At 39.6% G+C, this 15,897-nt stretch overlaps 2 protein-coding genes across 2 annotated transcripts; one reads left to right on the top strand and one right to left on the bottom strand.

The window, feature by feature from the left end:
• Positions 1-9: 9 nt before the first annotated feature.
• On the top strand, positions 10-6,713 carry bcl6ab (BCL6A transcription repressor b). Its single transcript, XM_074650723.1, has 9 exons — positions 10-146; positions 2,663-2,834; positions 3,039-3,260; positions 3,352-4,215; positions 4,308-4,435; positions 4,525-4,692; positions 4,788-4,918; positions 5,011-5,148; positions 5,339-6,713. The coding sequence occupies exons 1-9, from the start codon at positions 116-118 to the stop codon at positions 5,480-5,482; spliced, it is 1,998 nt and encodes a 665-aa protein (XP_074506824.1). The 5' UTR covers positions 10-115; the 3' UTR covers positions 5,483-6,713.
• An 828-nt stretch (positions 6,714-7,541) lies between these two features.
• cmpk (cytidylate kinase) lies at positions 7,542-15,035 on the bottom strand. The gene is made up of 6 exons (XM_074650722.1): positions 14,783-15,035; positions 11,283-11,429; positions 10,434-10,586; positions 10,250-10,326; positions 9,934-10,030; positions 7,542-8,723 (listed from the first exon to the last, which is right to left on the bottom strand). The coding sequence occupies exons 1-6, from the start codon at positions 14,927-14,929 to the stop codon at positions 8,682-8,684; spliced, it is 663 nt and encodes a 220-aa protein (XP_074506823.1). The 5' UTR covers positions 14,930-15,035; the 3' UTR covers positions 7,542-8,681.
• Between the last annotated feature and the right edge of the window lie 862 nt (positions 15,036-15,897).

Raw genomic sequence — 15,897 nt, 5'->3', positions numbered from 1 at the left:
GGATGCAGACAGTGGAGAGTAGCACCCCCGCCCTGCAGATAATGGTACGGCCCTCTGTTGAAATTCCGAGAATTGAGCTGTTGTGTTTCTTAGAACTGGATTCTCAGAACTGGTGATGCACAGAGTTTCGAGGAAACTTTTACAAGGTGACTTTTTTTCCTTCCTATTTTCTCAGCATTAGGTCAGAAGAGTAGTGCAGCAGCAGAGGCTCGTTGTTGCTGCTCTCCGAAGCTAGAAACATCTCAATATATTTGTGTTATACCTCTGTAGATAATAGAAGTTAACAGATTTGGAAAGAGTTTGACTTTGACAGTTAACGTTAGACGGAAGTGAGGCTTTAATTTGTAGCACTTTTTAATTTGGACTGAAAACAAACTGCATGTTTTGCTACAATCAGTTATTTTTTTTTAATTATTTATAGCAAGATGTTCTTTATACTTTATTATAAGGGATATTTTATATTGAGGCGCAAGAAGAAGAAGAAGTGGCGCAACAGCAACACTAGTCGGTCTGGTTCTGGCACACTAACATTTGCGCATTTTATGTTCAATCTGTTTCACTAAAGCAGACTTTTACATGATTACAATCGAGTAAACACATGATTTAAACCTGCAGGACACAGTTTCCTCCAGACATGACAGTTTATAACGCCTCTCTAAATTTGAACCGACTTGTGCTGGCCTGCTCGGAAAGTTACGCAGCAACAAACAACTTAACCACTCCTTGGAAATCACATCCTACGAGATCTTTAAGTCTAATAATATTTTGTAGGGTTTGTTTTTGGACCTGGTGATTATAGTTTAGCAGCAGCAGCAGCAGCAGGAGTAGGAGGAGAGTTATAATGGGTTAAATGAGATGAGTGAGTTCTACTTATATCGGGGGAGAACAGGAAACCTCTCTGTGAACTGGCAACCTAATCTGAGCAGCCAGGACGGAATGTGCTCAACGTCAAACACGTTTACAACCTAACAGGCTGCAGGCTGCCAGCAGCTCTGCAGTCTGTTTAACACTGCTGCTGCAGCAGAGACAGAGAGAGAGAGAGAGAGCATGCATGAGAAAAATATACTTATTTTATATTCAGATGTCTACAAAAATGTTTTTGCAATATATAAACTGTAGATTGTGCATTTATTGTGCGTAAATGTCGTCTCCAAATTATAATACGCGTTGTTTTAAGTTGTTAACCTGCTAACAAATATCACTGTTTTCATTAGTGACATGTTAAAATGTTGCCTATGTAATAACACCACGTCATTATAAAGTAAGCATATATATGGCTCTAACGGTTTAGTGAAACTCCCTTTTTACTTTATTCTCTTTGCAATGGCGCCACTCTTTGATAAAACACTGTCAAGACACTTGTTAGGTTGTTTTATTATTATTATTATTATTATTATTATTATTATTATTATTATTATTATTATTATTATTTTAAACCCTGAAGGCAAGTTGCTGGCTTGTGTTAGAAAAGAAATTTGCCAGAGGTGTTTATTACTGTATAATTTACTCATTATTATTTATTACTATTCTAATTGATTTAAGTTTGGTTTATAGTTTGATTTTGCTCGAGTTTTGGGGTTTTAAGATGATGACAACTTTTTCATTTGTGCATATATTATTATTTGGTAGTAATGTAATGTGACTTTTTAAAAAAAAAAATACTTTTATTGAATATTACTCATGCATTATACTTCCACAATATGTGCAGTATATATTTGCACATTTTGTTTCATGTATTTTATACACACAGTGGTACATACAGAAGAGTAAGATAGAACAACGAGTAAAAGGATAACTGAGGAGAAAAAGATGCAAACATGCATACATACATACATACATACATACACATGCACATACATATATATATACATTATCTGCACAGAAAAAAGGAAGTGGGGGTTGTATTTGTGTCTTATCCTCCTCTAAGATGTGTATATTGTGAATGTCTATTGCTTATATTTATTTGTTTGCCTAAGATCAGCCCATTTATAATTCATTCTGTGTAGTATTCTGATTGTAGTTAATTTCATCTACTTTAACCGGCGTCTTTTGTACAAAGTAATGTGACTTAAGCTTAATTTTTTCTGAAAATCTTGTTGAGTTATGCTCATATTGGTGCCAGTTAGGGCCGACCCGAATGCTTCAAAGCTTCGACTGTTGCCATGGTATTCAACCTCTAAATAACTATTCGAATGCTTCATTTTTTTATAATTATTATTTTTTTTTTTACATATGAGTATGTAATAATAATGTATAAATCCCATAATAGTCCATGAAATAAGGAATAATCCCATAACATTATTCATATTCAACAGTAATCATTATAAGATATTCTCAGACGGATATCGCTGTTTGTTGTGTGTAGAGGTGCGTGTGTGTACAGTAGTGTGTCAGTGGCACTGAAACAGGGGAGATGGAGACAGACAGACAGACAGACAGACAGCAGCCTGCTGCGCTGCTTTGAGAAGCTTCGAATACCTTCGAATATTTCTCACCTAAGCTTCGAAGCCTAAAAAATTGTATTCGGGACAGCACTAGTGCCAATATAACCACATTGTTATATTTCTATCCGGCCTCTCTTATGTGACTTTATGTAGCAGCGTATCTCTTTTAGAGTCACTGATAATAATCAAACTATGTATTATTTTTGCCCCTTGCTCAGATTGTGACAGCATGGCCACGACTGCAGATGGCTGCATTCAATTCACGCGCCATGCAGGCGACGTCCTGCTCAACTTTAACCGCCTCCGCAGCAGGAACATCCTGACTGATGTCACCATACAGGTGGACGGACAGCATTTCCACGCTCACAAAGCCATCCTGGTGGCCTGCAGGTATGCATTGCACCAACATGAGATCTGACACCTATGGACTGTGCCCAATGAAGGACCGCTATTTCTGAGTCCATATTTCATATTTTTCAGTAGTTGCTGACACCGCCACGCCCTCTAATTTAATACCTCATCCCAAATTAATACTTTTCAATATCATCTGTGCACATGTTCAACACTGTATCTCTCTCTCTTATTCTCTTACAGTGGCTTCTTTTATTCTGTGTTCATGGACCCCAAGAACACAAACCTCAGTGCCATCAGCTTGGACCCCAAAGTGGACCCCAAGGGTTTTTCCATCCTGCTGGACTTCATGTACACGTCCTGTCTGGACCTTAAGGACAGCCTGGTCCTGGCCACCATGCACACAGCCATCTACCTCCAGATGGAACATGTGGCCGACACCTGCAACAGGTTCATCAAGTCCAGGTAAAAGGAAAATAGAAAATGTGACACTCTAATGCCTTGGGGAAATATGGGAGTTGGAGTTAATAAGATGTCGTTGAACATGTTTCTGCAGGCATCCAATTGAAGAGGCACAGATCAGCTCATCACATCTGGCTGAGGAGATCCCTGCTTTGAGGCCTGTTGATGAGAAAGAGCCAGACTTTAGAAGCAACCACATGTCGACCTCATCCCCTCTCCAGGAGTGCAGGGGCTACATCCCCAACGTTTTCAGGGGGATCAACACCTCTGGCTCCTATCACGTCTATGGCGACCACCACGTCACTTCTGGGAAGCTGGAAGGATCCCATAAGGTCAGCGACCTTCCCAGTGGAGGGGCTTTGTCCCAGAACCGATGCTCGCAGGTACCCAGCGCCAACATGGCTCACAACGAGTCCACCACCATCGTCTCCCACCCTGTGCCATCCCACCCCAGCTTCCCCACCGCCATCATCCGACCCGCAGGAGCCCACGGGAGCCTCCAAACGTCCGTGTCTCCCATGGAGGAAGACGGTTTTCAGCATCCGCAGACCAGCTGCCTGAGATTGTCTCCAGGTTTTAGCAAAGGTGTGATCTGCACCCCTCAGAGCCCCCTCAGATCTGACTGCCAGCCCAACTCGCCCACCGAGTCCAACAGCAGCAAGAACGCCACGTTGAGCCTCGGACAGCCCTCCGACTGCCCCAAAGACGCCAAGGCCCGCAACTGGAAGAAGTACAAGTTGATCGTTATGAACCAAACTCCCGAGGAGAGTGAGAAGGAGGCTCAGGGAGGCGGCGCCGAAGCTATAGCCATGTCCCCGACACTGAGCCCCTGCAGGAGCGGTGGAGCCGGTGGACACCACGAGGTCCAGGCAGAAGACGGAGCCAGCGAGCAGAGAGAAGAAAACCTAATGTCTCAGAGTCTCGACAGCTGCGGTAGCAGCACCTGTAGCAGCATCAGGTAAAACTCATTGTGAGAACACTGTAAATTGGAATTTAAACATGAGTTTGTGAAAGTTTATTTTAACTGTGTGGTCGTCTTTCTGCGTGCAGCTACCGCAGATGCTCCTCCTGTGGTTGCGACAGCCCTCAGTGCATGGAGATGGGTCACCTTTCTCCTGACTCGTACGGCCGAGATGACGCCACCAAACTACACTCTGAGTATTCCTCCTCCGGCTGTGGTAAGTAGACATACTATTAGTTTATATTTACTACAGATTATTTGACAGGATTATTTTAAACAAATTGATTTTATTGCTTCTTTGTACAGAAAACAACATCTACTTCTGCAACGGGTGTGAGTGCAAGTTCACAGACGAGGACTCACTGAAGGAGCACATGGCTCAGGTGCACAGCGACAAGCCGTACAAGTGCGACTGCTGCCAGGCTGCCTTCCGCTACAAGGGTAACCTGGCCAGCCACAAGACCGTTCACACCGGTAAGATTAATAATCCGCAGCCGGTTTTATTTAAAGTGACTTCATGGGTGCGACTGGTTTCACTCATTGCACAACCTGCTGGTCTTAACTTCCAGGTGCGAAGCCCTACCACTGCAACATCTGCGGGGCTCAGTTCAACCGGCCGGCCAACCTCAAAACCCACACCCGCATCCACTCTGGAGAGAAGCCATACAAGTGTGAGACATGCGGCTCCAGATTTGTTCAGGTGAGAGGGGGAAAAAAAGGAAAAGCTTTGCAAGTAAACCACTGCCTTTTTAAGTGTATGTATTGTAATATATGTTTAAATGTTTCCTCTAGGTGGCCCATCTTCGCGCACACGTGTTGATTCACACAGGAGAGAAGCCGTACCCTTGTGAGATCTGCGGGACTCACTTCCGCCACCTTCAGACGCTTAAGAGCCACATGCGCATTCATACCGGAGAGAAGCCGTATCATGTAAGCTTCCTTCCCCTCCTTTATCCACTGTGTCTGCTGGCTAAAAAGAGAGTAATCCCTTCTACCCCATGATCCATGTGCCTATCAATAGTTATCCTGAGTGGTAATCCTGGAAAGCTATGAGCTGTAGCCGTGGGGGTTGGGGAATGAAACGGAAACTGATCCTAAGTTATTTCTCTCTTTTCCTCAGTGTGAAAAATGTGACCTCCACTTCAGACACAAGAGTCAGCTGAGGCTTCACCTGCGACAGAAGCACGGCGCCGTCACCAACACCAAGGCTCAGTACCGCCGGACTCCCAGCAACGCCATCGCAGGCCTGGTGAACTCCTGCTGAGCAGTCCCGCTGTGTGTCATGTTTTCCTCTCGCGTCTGCCGCCATGTTGTCAAAAGATTTTTTATTTTTTACAAACAGAAAACATAAATATTATATATATATATACTGTATATGTTTTATGCATTTGTAAATGATGCACATTACTTTATGTAAGCTCTTTGGTATTTCAAAGATTGTAGAAGTTTATGCTTTCGTTGTGAATGTCTAACAACAGAATGTATTTTGAATGTGAGCAGGCATTTTCTCCGTGTCGCAAATCACTTATTAACAGAATGTCAGCATTGAAGGACAGTCCTCTTTTCTCATTCGGATGGAGAAGTCACTGTTACAGTTGTGCTTTAGATGTTGGATGTTGGTGTGAATTTGCCTCCAGCAATGTGGTCACAGTTTATGCAGTTATTTTTTCATTAGGTTATTTGTTTGTAAATAAGATAATATATATTTTCAGATTGCCATCTGCTGGCAGAGTACAAATATATTTACGTTAAGTTTGTCAATAACACAAGGGCTTGTTGTTTTGCCATTTCAAAGTTTGTGGTACGTATTGTACAGATTGTCATTCATTTAAAAAAAAAAAAAGAAATGCTATGTACATATATTGTTTTTTTTCAATCATTTCTAGCCTGTTGGTATTTTGCACATAATGCTGTAATTCATATATTTTCATACTTTTCATCAAATATTTCTACTTAAAATGTTCTTGAAATTGTTTGTTAGACCCCGTGCCCAGCACTTGCTATTTTCTTATTTATATTCTCATTTTTCTTTGCTGTATTCTATTACATTTTTGGTGCTGCAATGATCCATGCTCCCCAGCTGGATCATTAAAGTTTGATTGTATTTTATCCAACCGTATGTATTATAGTGCACTCGTACGAACCAGTGTATTAATAGTGCCTTACATTCACACTTCTCTATTTGCTACGTACCCAGATTAACTATTAATGCTTTATAACTTTGACTATATGAAAGCCCCGGTAGTTTTAAACTGCTGTTGTGATGCATTTCACATTTGGTACATTGCCCTGTTGTCGTGTGTGTGCATGTCTGGTACTGTTGTTTTGGAAGCTGATTATCTGTTGAGTGTAGCTCTTAAAATGCAGATGCACCAGGCCTCAAGCTAAAAAATGCTCAGGAATATTAGATATATGTAAGCAAATGTCTTTGTAACTGCAGATTATATATATGAAATATATATATGACATGAAAATAAAAAATTTATTATGTAGCACTTGTTGCAATTGTGTTCATTATTTTCAAGTTAGATGGTTTGTGCAAAAACATAATTGAGCCTTTAAGTATTTTATAGTATAGTTATGTAGGTATCTGTAAAATACACTTGCTTGTCTCTGGCTCTCCCTGGTGTTCACTCTTATGAACCATCATTTATTTTTCTACACACAAAAAAAAAAAGCTGACTTGCGGTGAGCATTTAGAGGAGCACAGATGGTTTGGTTAGCTGATCAATTAACCTTTGTGTGTGGAAAAGAGGACAAAAGATGACTTTTTCATCAATAATTACATGAATGAATACATAGATTAACACCGAAATATATGAAGTAGATGTTTGAATTAGTAAATAACATTCTAAATATATGTATGAATCCTGAAATACAGAAATGCTTTACTTACAAAACAAATTATATATATATATATATATATATACTTACACACATATGTGTGTATATATATATATATATATACACACACACATATATATATATACACACATATGTATACACACATGTAAGTATATATATATACACACATACATATGCATACATATACAAACACATATGTATATACATACATACACACACACACACACATATAGACATATGTATATATATATATATATACTGTATACACATATATATATACTGTATACACATATATATATATATATTTGTAAGGATTCATTAATATATTTAGAATAGATAGCATATATATATTTAGATATAAATAAATTAGACATTTCTCCATTAATTACCTATTTTTATTTGTATATTAATTATTTCCTTATCTATTTTAGTACTTATATAGTAATACAGTTAAAATATTTATTTCAGCGAACATTTACTCATTTATTGATAACAGTCATTTATCATCCTCTGTAAAAATCCAACTGACAGTTAATGATAAAACAAAACAAAACTTGGATAAACAAACTCAGATTATACAGCGGTGTCTAGCTCCCTCTGCTGGCCGATACAGGTTGAAACCTACCAAGTGCACGTGGGTTTTGTGAAATTTGTAAAATCTTGTGTAGCAGTTAATAACTTGATCAGAATATTTATGGACTACAGCACTATACTTCTGAATACACAGAGTCAAATAGCTGCAAAAACAAAGTACATACTGTATACATATACAACCCTGACATAGTATTGACTAAATATTCTATCTAGATTAATTGAGCAAAACAAAGAGAAAATCTAAGTCGCTGTTTTAACTTTTCAATTTTATCCCCCCCCCCCCTCCCTCCTTCAAGCAGATACAGTGCAGATTTAACAAATTATTCATTTTCATCTTAACGTTTTTTCTACCATTAGCTGTGATGAAGCACATCGAGGCATTCTGGTACTCAGTCAAATATTCATTAAAGAATGGGCCATCTACAACATACACCTGCTAACTCTACATGGCAAAACAGTAACTGTCCCTGTAGTACTGTCCATTACACGTGAGACAGATGTTTTTATGCATTTTATTTGGAGGCTATCCGACGTTCAATCCCAGCCTGTCGTCGTCAGGTCAAACTATTTGGTCTGAAGCATTATGGCTGCTTCCAATGACATGATACTCTGAAGACATTAGTGATGCCATTTTTGTAGGGACTTCCGCTACTAGAAGTTTCTTTGATTGACAAAGAAGTGCCTATCTAAGCTAACTATGCATTTTGTTCCTATGTAAAAGCCTCAAACTATGATGAAAGACAGTGCAGACGAGCTGCGAGCTCTTCTGAGCACGAACTAGCTGATCACAGGTAGCCGCTCTGCAACTCTTCTTCTCATTCATACCATTACATAAAGTTCACACACTCACAAACAGTGCAGCATTTTACAAAAACAGATGGAAAACAAAAACAATGTAACCAAAAGTAAAAAGTCATATGAACTGACATATAAACCTATTATAGTGTAGTTGATAAAAAGAAAACTAAAAAGGGTAACTGAATGTTGTTGGCAGCTCGGGGAACTCAACCCTCTTTGTCTAGGACAGCTTTCACGTCAGCAAACACCTGAAAGAGTGACACACAAACAAAGACCAGCCAAGTCAATGCAAAACTTGAACTCACCAAAGTAACCTGAAATGCTGCCCATATTTATAACTATGATCACAAGTTAAAATACATAGAAAAGCATTTAAACATTTCATTTTGGGCATCATTCTTATTAGTTAAAACATTTGAACAAACTCCCATTTGAAGGATATTATCTGAAATAGGGCTGCAACTAAGGATTATTTTCATTATTGATTATGATCATTGGATTCATCGTTAATTTTAAACTTAAACTGTATTACATTCATCATATAAATACAGGTACATACATGAAATTTGACCTCTGCATTTAAACCATCCTAAGCATTTTAGGAACTGCTTTGAAGTGACTGGGGAGCAACTTAGGGTTTAATGTCTCGCTCAAGGACACTTCGACATGCATACACATCTTCAATTTAAGGTGAGCACAGAGAAACTTTCCCTCTTCAGCAGATGAATGTGAAAACAGCCTTCTAGTGTCAAAGTTATTGGTGCTCTAAACGATATCCAGAGCAGATATAGAGGAGTAATGTCTACCTAAGCAGAGACTGAAGTCACTCTCCCACTGCGTTTGTGTTGTAATCAGAGCTTCTCTTTGCACTGCTCTCATGCGGCGGTTCAGGTAAAAACTGTTAGCTCTGTTAGTACTGTTGCCACCCGCCGGCTCAGCCGTCACCGTATTGAAAGCGGTGTGGAAGCACAAGATATGTTCTGAATTTCAAATTTAGCACCTTTAAAAGGGGGGATATTATGAAAAACTCACTTTCTCAGTGGTTGTGCTCATACAGTACATTTGGGTATCTGGAGTGCCTACCAACCCACAAACTGTGAAATAAGACAAGCATGTGCCTACATTTAGTGTCAGTCCTCTGTATCCTCTAATTTGGTTTCTAAAGTCTTTGCCAGATTGTGCTGAAAAATAGAAAAACTACTTGACAACAGTTTGACTGCTAATGTGGGACTGAACACAAGCTGGTAAATGCTGCTATCCGACAAACTATCTTCTTTTTGGTGTTATATTATTTGGTAAGGCCTCACTACAATTCCTCAGTATTACAGACAATGTAGAAGCTGCAATTCTTCTATTTGCCACTAGGACACTGGTGGGAAAGACCCTCACATCTCTATAAAAAGCTTGTTTGCCCTGATTGACAGATTTAAATCACACCTCCTTCCACCATTTGCTCACCTTATCCACAGAGCGAGAGGCATCTACGGTGCGCACCTTGCCGAGTTTCTCATACAGTTCAATGATTGGTCGTGTAGATTGCAGGTAGGTTTGGATTCTGCAAGAAAAATATGCCTGGTTATTGGGGTCAGATGACACAGGGGACTCAAAAGAGACACAAATTAGGCCAAAAACACACGTGCAGGTATCCAACCGTCAGCTAAATGGGTCAGACAAATCTATACCAATCAGACATGCTTGTTGAACTTTGTTACAGACAGAAAGAAATTAGTTTGTGAAATCAATGACGTATTTTGTTTACGCTGCAGGACTGTACCTTTTCTCTAAGCTTTCTCTGTTGTCATCTGAGCGTCCACTGCTCTTCCCTCTTTCTAGACATCTGTCGATGCAAATCTGTGGACAAAAGAGACAAGAGATTGTGTAAAAATGTCTACCAGCTCAGTTCTCTGTATCTAAAAACAGCCGGGAGGGTTTTTAGCTCTCTAGTTTCCATGACGTACCTCATTGCTGCAGTCAAAGAAAAGCACAAACTTGACATCTGCTTTGCCATCCATGACCGTGTTCCACCCCTGGAGGTTGTCCTCGTTGCGGGGGAAACCGTCTATGAGGAAACGGAACATTTTCTCATCTTTCTGCATGGTCTCTTCCATTGCCTTACAAAACAGAAACACAGAGATATTTAACTCTTAATGCGACTTCATTGAAATAGCAGTTTATTCAAATCTCAAAGACCAATCAAAATGTGCTCTGTATAGGTCTACATAAAAAAAAAGAAGCTGTATCACGGTGCTGACTTTCCCACTGGACAAAAAACCCACAAACATCTGGCTTGATTTTACAATCTGCATTCATTCCCGGGACAAATGACTCTGCAGTAGCCGCAGGTATTTATCAGCAAAACATTTGAATCTAAATGATATGAAACAGGAAGAAACAATAAATCCTCACATTCACGAGGATGGGAGAAGCAAATATTTTGTGTATTTACTTTATAAATGACTTCATGTATCAAAGTATCAATGTATTTATTGTCACTGTTTAATATCCTATAAATTGAGTAATCGACCTGGTTGTTTCAGCACTAAACAAGAGAAGTTCTGCCCAGATATTGGCATGATTAGCCAAGAGTGAAGAATCAAATTCAATGTGATTTGTAAAAATCTATGATCAGAGTTCAAGTTCAATAGGTTTTTTCTCGAGTCCTGTTTACCTAAACAAAAGTCTAGTTGTTCTGAGTTGTGAACAGGTCCTGAACAAAAGTGTCTGACACCAGGCAGGCAGCCTGCTGAGGATTTGTCTCTCACTAGGTACCACACAAACCTGATTTAAAGCCTGTATTTGATGCATACCTTCCTGAGTAATTTGATGGTGATCTCCACAGGGACAATTTTGCCCTCCTTGATGTGGGAGGCAATGAGCGCTCCGAACTCTGACCCCTCGCGAGCTCGCTCTGTCCTCAGCAACTCCCCAGCCGACAAATGGGTGTAGTCGTAGCTCTGAGAGACACAAAAACATTTTATATAATAAGTTGATCTCATGTGATGAAAATGGTATCTGAAAGCAAAATTAGTCATCAAGAGTCAATTTCTGGTGAGGAGAAAGTGACAGATGGTCTTTTTAAAAAAAGGTTCGTAGATTTCTATGAATTTGAGAAGACGGCCTTTACAGAAAGACTGAAATCTTCTCACTCAACGGCCAGGAAGAAGTCAGTCCTTGTGTACTGAATGAAAGGAGCCATTATGTATGGCTGCCATTCAAGCATAACCACCGTACTTGAAGCGTGGCAGCCAACACCCAGCAACATCCGTGAACAGAAGTAGTTATAAAGTCTCGCTCTCTTTTTAAACCTTTATTCCTACAGGTAATCTCTTCTCAAGAGAGACTGGTTCCGACACAACAGCAATACGACACAAAAGTAAAGACAGAACGGACATTCATACAGAGACAAAATAGAAATCATAAAAAGTGGTATGAGCTAAAGTGCCAATGTGGTGGTTTAAAACTAGGAGGAAGAACAAGAGCAAACCCACACACACTCTCTCCAGAGTTCTTAAAAGTAGTTTAAAATCCCCTAAAGGAATCATGCTGGACAGCTTCAGTTCCTGTGGTAGCGTGGTCCAGGTTGAGGGGGCAGAGTAGGCCTTTTTTTTTTACCAAGTTCTGTACAGACCGAGGGGATGGAGAGAGTAATGAAGCTCTGGGAGCGTAGGCTATGGCAGCACTGTCTCTTAAAGAAGCTCTCTCTCTCAACACACACATCAAAGAATCCACATCGTCCCCCAGTAGAGCTGCAGCTTCATGAGCTTTTTGACTTTCAGACATGCAATAAAGCTGCATCCTTAAATAGAATTCAGGCTTTTCAAACTTTTTGACTTGTGACTTGTTAAAAGTCAGGGCTGCATATCAGAAAGAATCTGGCGATACGATACGTATCATGATATAGAGGTAACGATTCAATACATTGCGATACTGTAAGTACTATCGCACTATCGCACTTTGTTCACTGTGTTATATTCTATGTTTGTGACTGTTTTTGTATGTCTGTGTTTGCACCTTGGTCCGCGAGCAACGACATTTCGTTTTAGCCGTGTACTTTGTATGTGGAAAAATGACAATAAAGTTGAACTTGACTTGACAATTGGGCTCATTGGATCCACAAGAGCTTTACAGTGATACCCAATTTATGTAGTTCCACGGACCCCAGTATGTAGAAATATTCAAATACACCATTATAGAATAGGCGAAAATAACACATTTGTACTGCATGCAAAAAAGCTGGCCCAAAACTGCATGGAAAGGGAAGGGGAAACTCGTGGGTAATGATGATTCTAGCGTTAAAACAAGAAACAAGAAAGACAGAATAGCGGCCGGGTCTGCCAGCAGGCTGTCTGATTTTTAAGAGGTTAATTAAATATCTATAAAAGGATTTTGGAGAATCGATACAGTATCACAAAACATATTGCGATACTCGTGTGTATTGATATTTTCTTACACCCTTATTAAAAATAACTTTTTGTCAGACGAAGACTATTGACTCATAGTCCCTTACACTCGTATTAGGTGATCACGTAAAAAAAAAAAATCTATGTCACCACCTGTGTTTGTTCAAAGTCTACAGTTGAGTGACCAAGCCCACTTAACACTTACCCTGACTATTACACAACCTCAACTGCACACATGAGTCAATACAACAAACAACAAATGCCAACAGGAAGTATCCTGTTGACATTATCAGTAATGTGTGAAACTTGTTTAGCCTGTTCATTCAGGCAACATTAAACAATGGGCTAAATTTATAATGCCTTATATGTTTAACTACTTTGACTCAGATGTTAGAATAAGTAATATAATAATAATTATAGTTAAAATAATGATAATTAGGGCGCCTGGGTTAGCTCAGTTGGTAGAGCGGGCGTCCATGTATCAAGGCTTGGTCCTGACCGCGGCGGCCCGGGTTCGAATCCGGCCTGTGGCCCTTTCCGCATCCACTCTCTCTCTCCCCCCTTTCCAAGACTCTATCCACTGTCCTCAATAAAAATGGAAAATGCCCCCAAAAAAATAACTAAAAAAAATAATGATAATTATAGTTAGACAAATTTAGGAAAATGTAATTAGAGTATATTAGATATGGCTAAATAAGGAAGCTGATTAATATTTGACTTATGGAGAAGGGGCTGGATTAAATAAGTTTGTACTTCTTCTCACTCCTTTTCGAACATGTAAATCAAGGCATCAAGTGTTTGACAATTTATTTTTATTTTTGCTTTTCATTGTATGTAAATACTACTTGTTTCTGACTGTCCACTTGTTAGTATGATCATTTTCTTTTTCTTTATTTTTTATTCTATTTTTTTTGTATTCTACATAAATGTTGAAATTAAATTAATGAAAATTAATGAAATAAGTACTGGAGAGTTTCTGGAGAATTAAGATATTAAAATACTACTTTTTGTATATCCTGTATTGCAGTACAGGCTTTTCGAACATGTAAATCAAGGCATCAAGTGTTTGACAATTCATTTTCCTTATGCTTTTAATTGTATGTAAATACTACTTGTTTCTGACTGTCCACTTGTTGGTATGATCATTCTCTTTTTCTTTATTTTTTATTTTATTTTTTATGTATTCTACATGTTGGAAATAAATGTTGAAATTAAATGAAATAAGTACTGGAGAGTTTCTGGAGAATTAAGATATTAAAATACTGCTTTTTGTATATCCTGTATTGCAGTACAGGCTTGTATATGAGCACTGTAGGCTATATCCTCCTGGGAAACTAGTTAAGTTTTTTTGTGATTTCCTTCCTATTTAGGGTCAAAAGAAAATCTTAACAATTTAGGCTTGTTAACCTTTATTTTTTATTGTCCACTGTAGAGGACTACAGGACTATTTCAGTGTGAAAAGACTAAACAAATGAAGAGATTATGGCTGTAAAGTGATATTAAACCAAGAATACATTCAACTTGATTAAAAAAAGCAACACATGCCACATCACTGGAAAGCCCATGATGTCCTCTTTACAATACACCAGGGGTTGATAGAGTAGATCAAAGAGTAAGAGGATATGCATGTGGACAAAATGTCCACTACAGAGGACACATGTCAATGGGCTGGGTCTCAGGAGGACAGACTCTGTGTTAGCTAACTAACTAGCTGGCTAACACACAGGTTCAGGTTTAGAGGACAACCGGAAGTCACTGAAATTCACACATTAACTTGTAAAAAAAGGCGCTATTAAAAGGCACAACCACCCTAAATCCACTAGATACCGTTTTCCTCACGACATTATACATCTTAACCATCAAAGTGTGTAGTTTTCATTGTCCCTGTCTCTCTTCATCTCTCGTACCTCCGTGATGTTGGAGCATTGGGTCCCTTTGCCGGCTCCAGGCCCGCCCAGCACGAACACAACCTGCGGCTTCATCCTCAGCGACCCCCGGTACAACAACGAGCTGGACAGCCTCTGAGACACGGCACCGAACAAACGGACGATCATAAACCAGCACCGGAACCGGCAGCTACAGACGGGGTGGGGACAAAGCTGAGCTGGACCGGTGAATGCGTGTCAGTGTCGGTGGTGGTGAGGAAGTCGATGAGCAAACCGTTGTGATGTGTCACGAACGAGCCGGCCCAAAGAGCCGGTTCTGTTCAGTGAACGTTTAGAGACGGCTCCCGTCTGAGAGCCGTTTTTTCTTTTTTCTTTAATTAATTCAAGGCAGAATGATGGGACGATCTTCTCCGCGCCACGGGCACTCCATGAACTAATGGCACATGCTGTGCCGAGGCTTCGGAGCGTGTGTCGAGTAATCCAGGAAGTTTTCCGCGATGCGCGTATCAAGGCTTGTATCGTTTTAGACCAATTACGTCCGAAGCCTCGCTGCCCGGCCATACCACGTGACTGGTTCAGCAAGTGGTTCAGATCTTCACTGGTTGAACCAATGCCACTTTCCAGAAGTAAAACAGAACACTAATATTACCCCTCCTGCCATTATTATATTATATTACACTACACTACAATACAATTATTGACCAAAGGATTGGTTTACACACATAAGATGCATTACTCATAAAACAATTACAGTTTATTATACATGTATGTTATATACTCATAATATACTTACTAGAAAATAGACATTATATATATATTATATAGATAAAAATGGAATACATGGTAATATATATTTTTTTCATTGTTTATAGTCATTTCGAACAGCCTTTACTGGCGCAAAATACAGTATATCACAGATCACATGGTTAGAGATCATATCTGCCTGTTTGACACTCTTTGGCCACCAGGTGGTTTCGTGTGCACATGAAGCCTCGAGAAATTAACCCTTTTCCGAACCAATTTGCTGGAAAGCTTCAATTCTTCATGAAGCTGCAGCTCGCCATCACTAGTAAAAAGAGAAGAGAGCCGTTTGGGAGCCTAAGGAGCCGGCTCTTCTTGTTGAGCTGAGCCAAATG

The sequence above is a fragment of the Sebastes fasciatus genome, chromosome 11, assembly GCF_043250625.1.
Source record: "Sebastes fasciatus isolate fSebFas1 chromosome 11, fSebFas1.pri, whole genome shotgun sequence".
Lineage (NCBI taxonomy): Eukaryota > Metazoa > Chordata > Actinopteri > Perciformes > Sebastidae > Sebastes > Sebastes fasciatus.
Note: the sequence above shows the minus strand (reverse complement) of the source record. Positions and strands in the feature narration are given on the sequence as shown.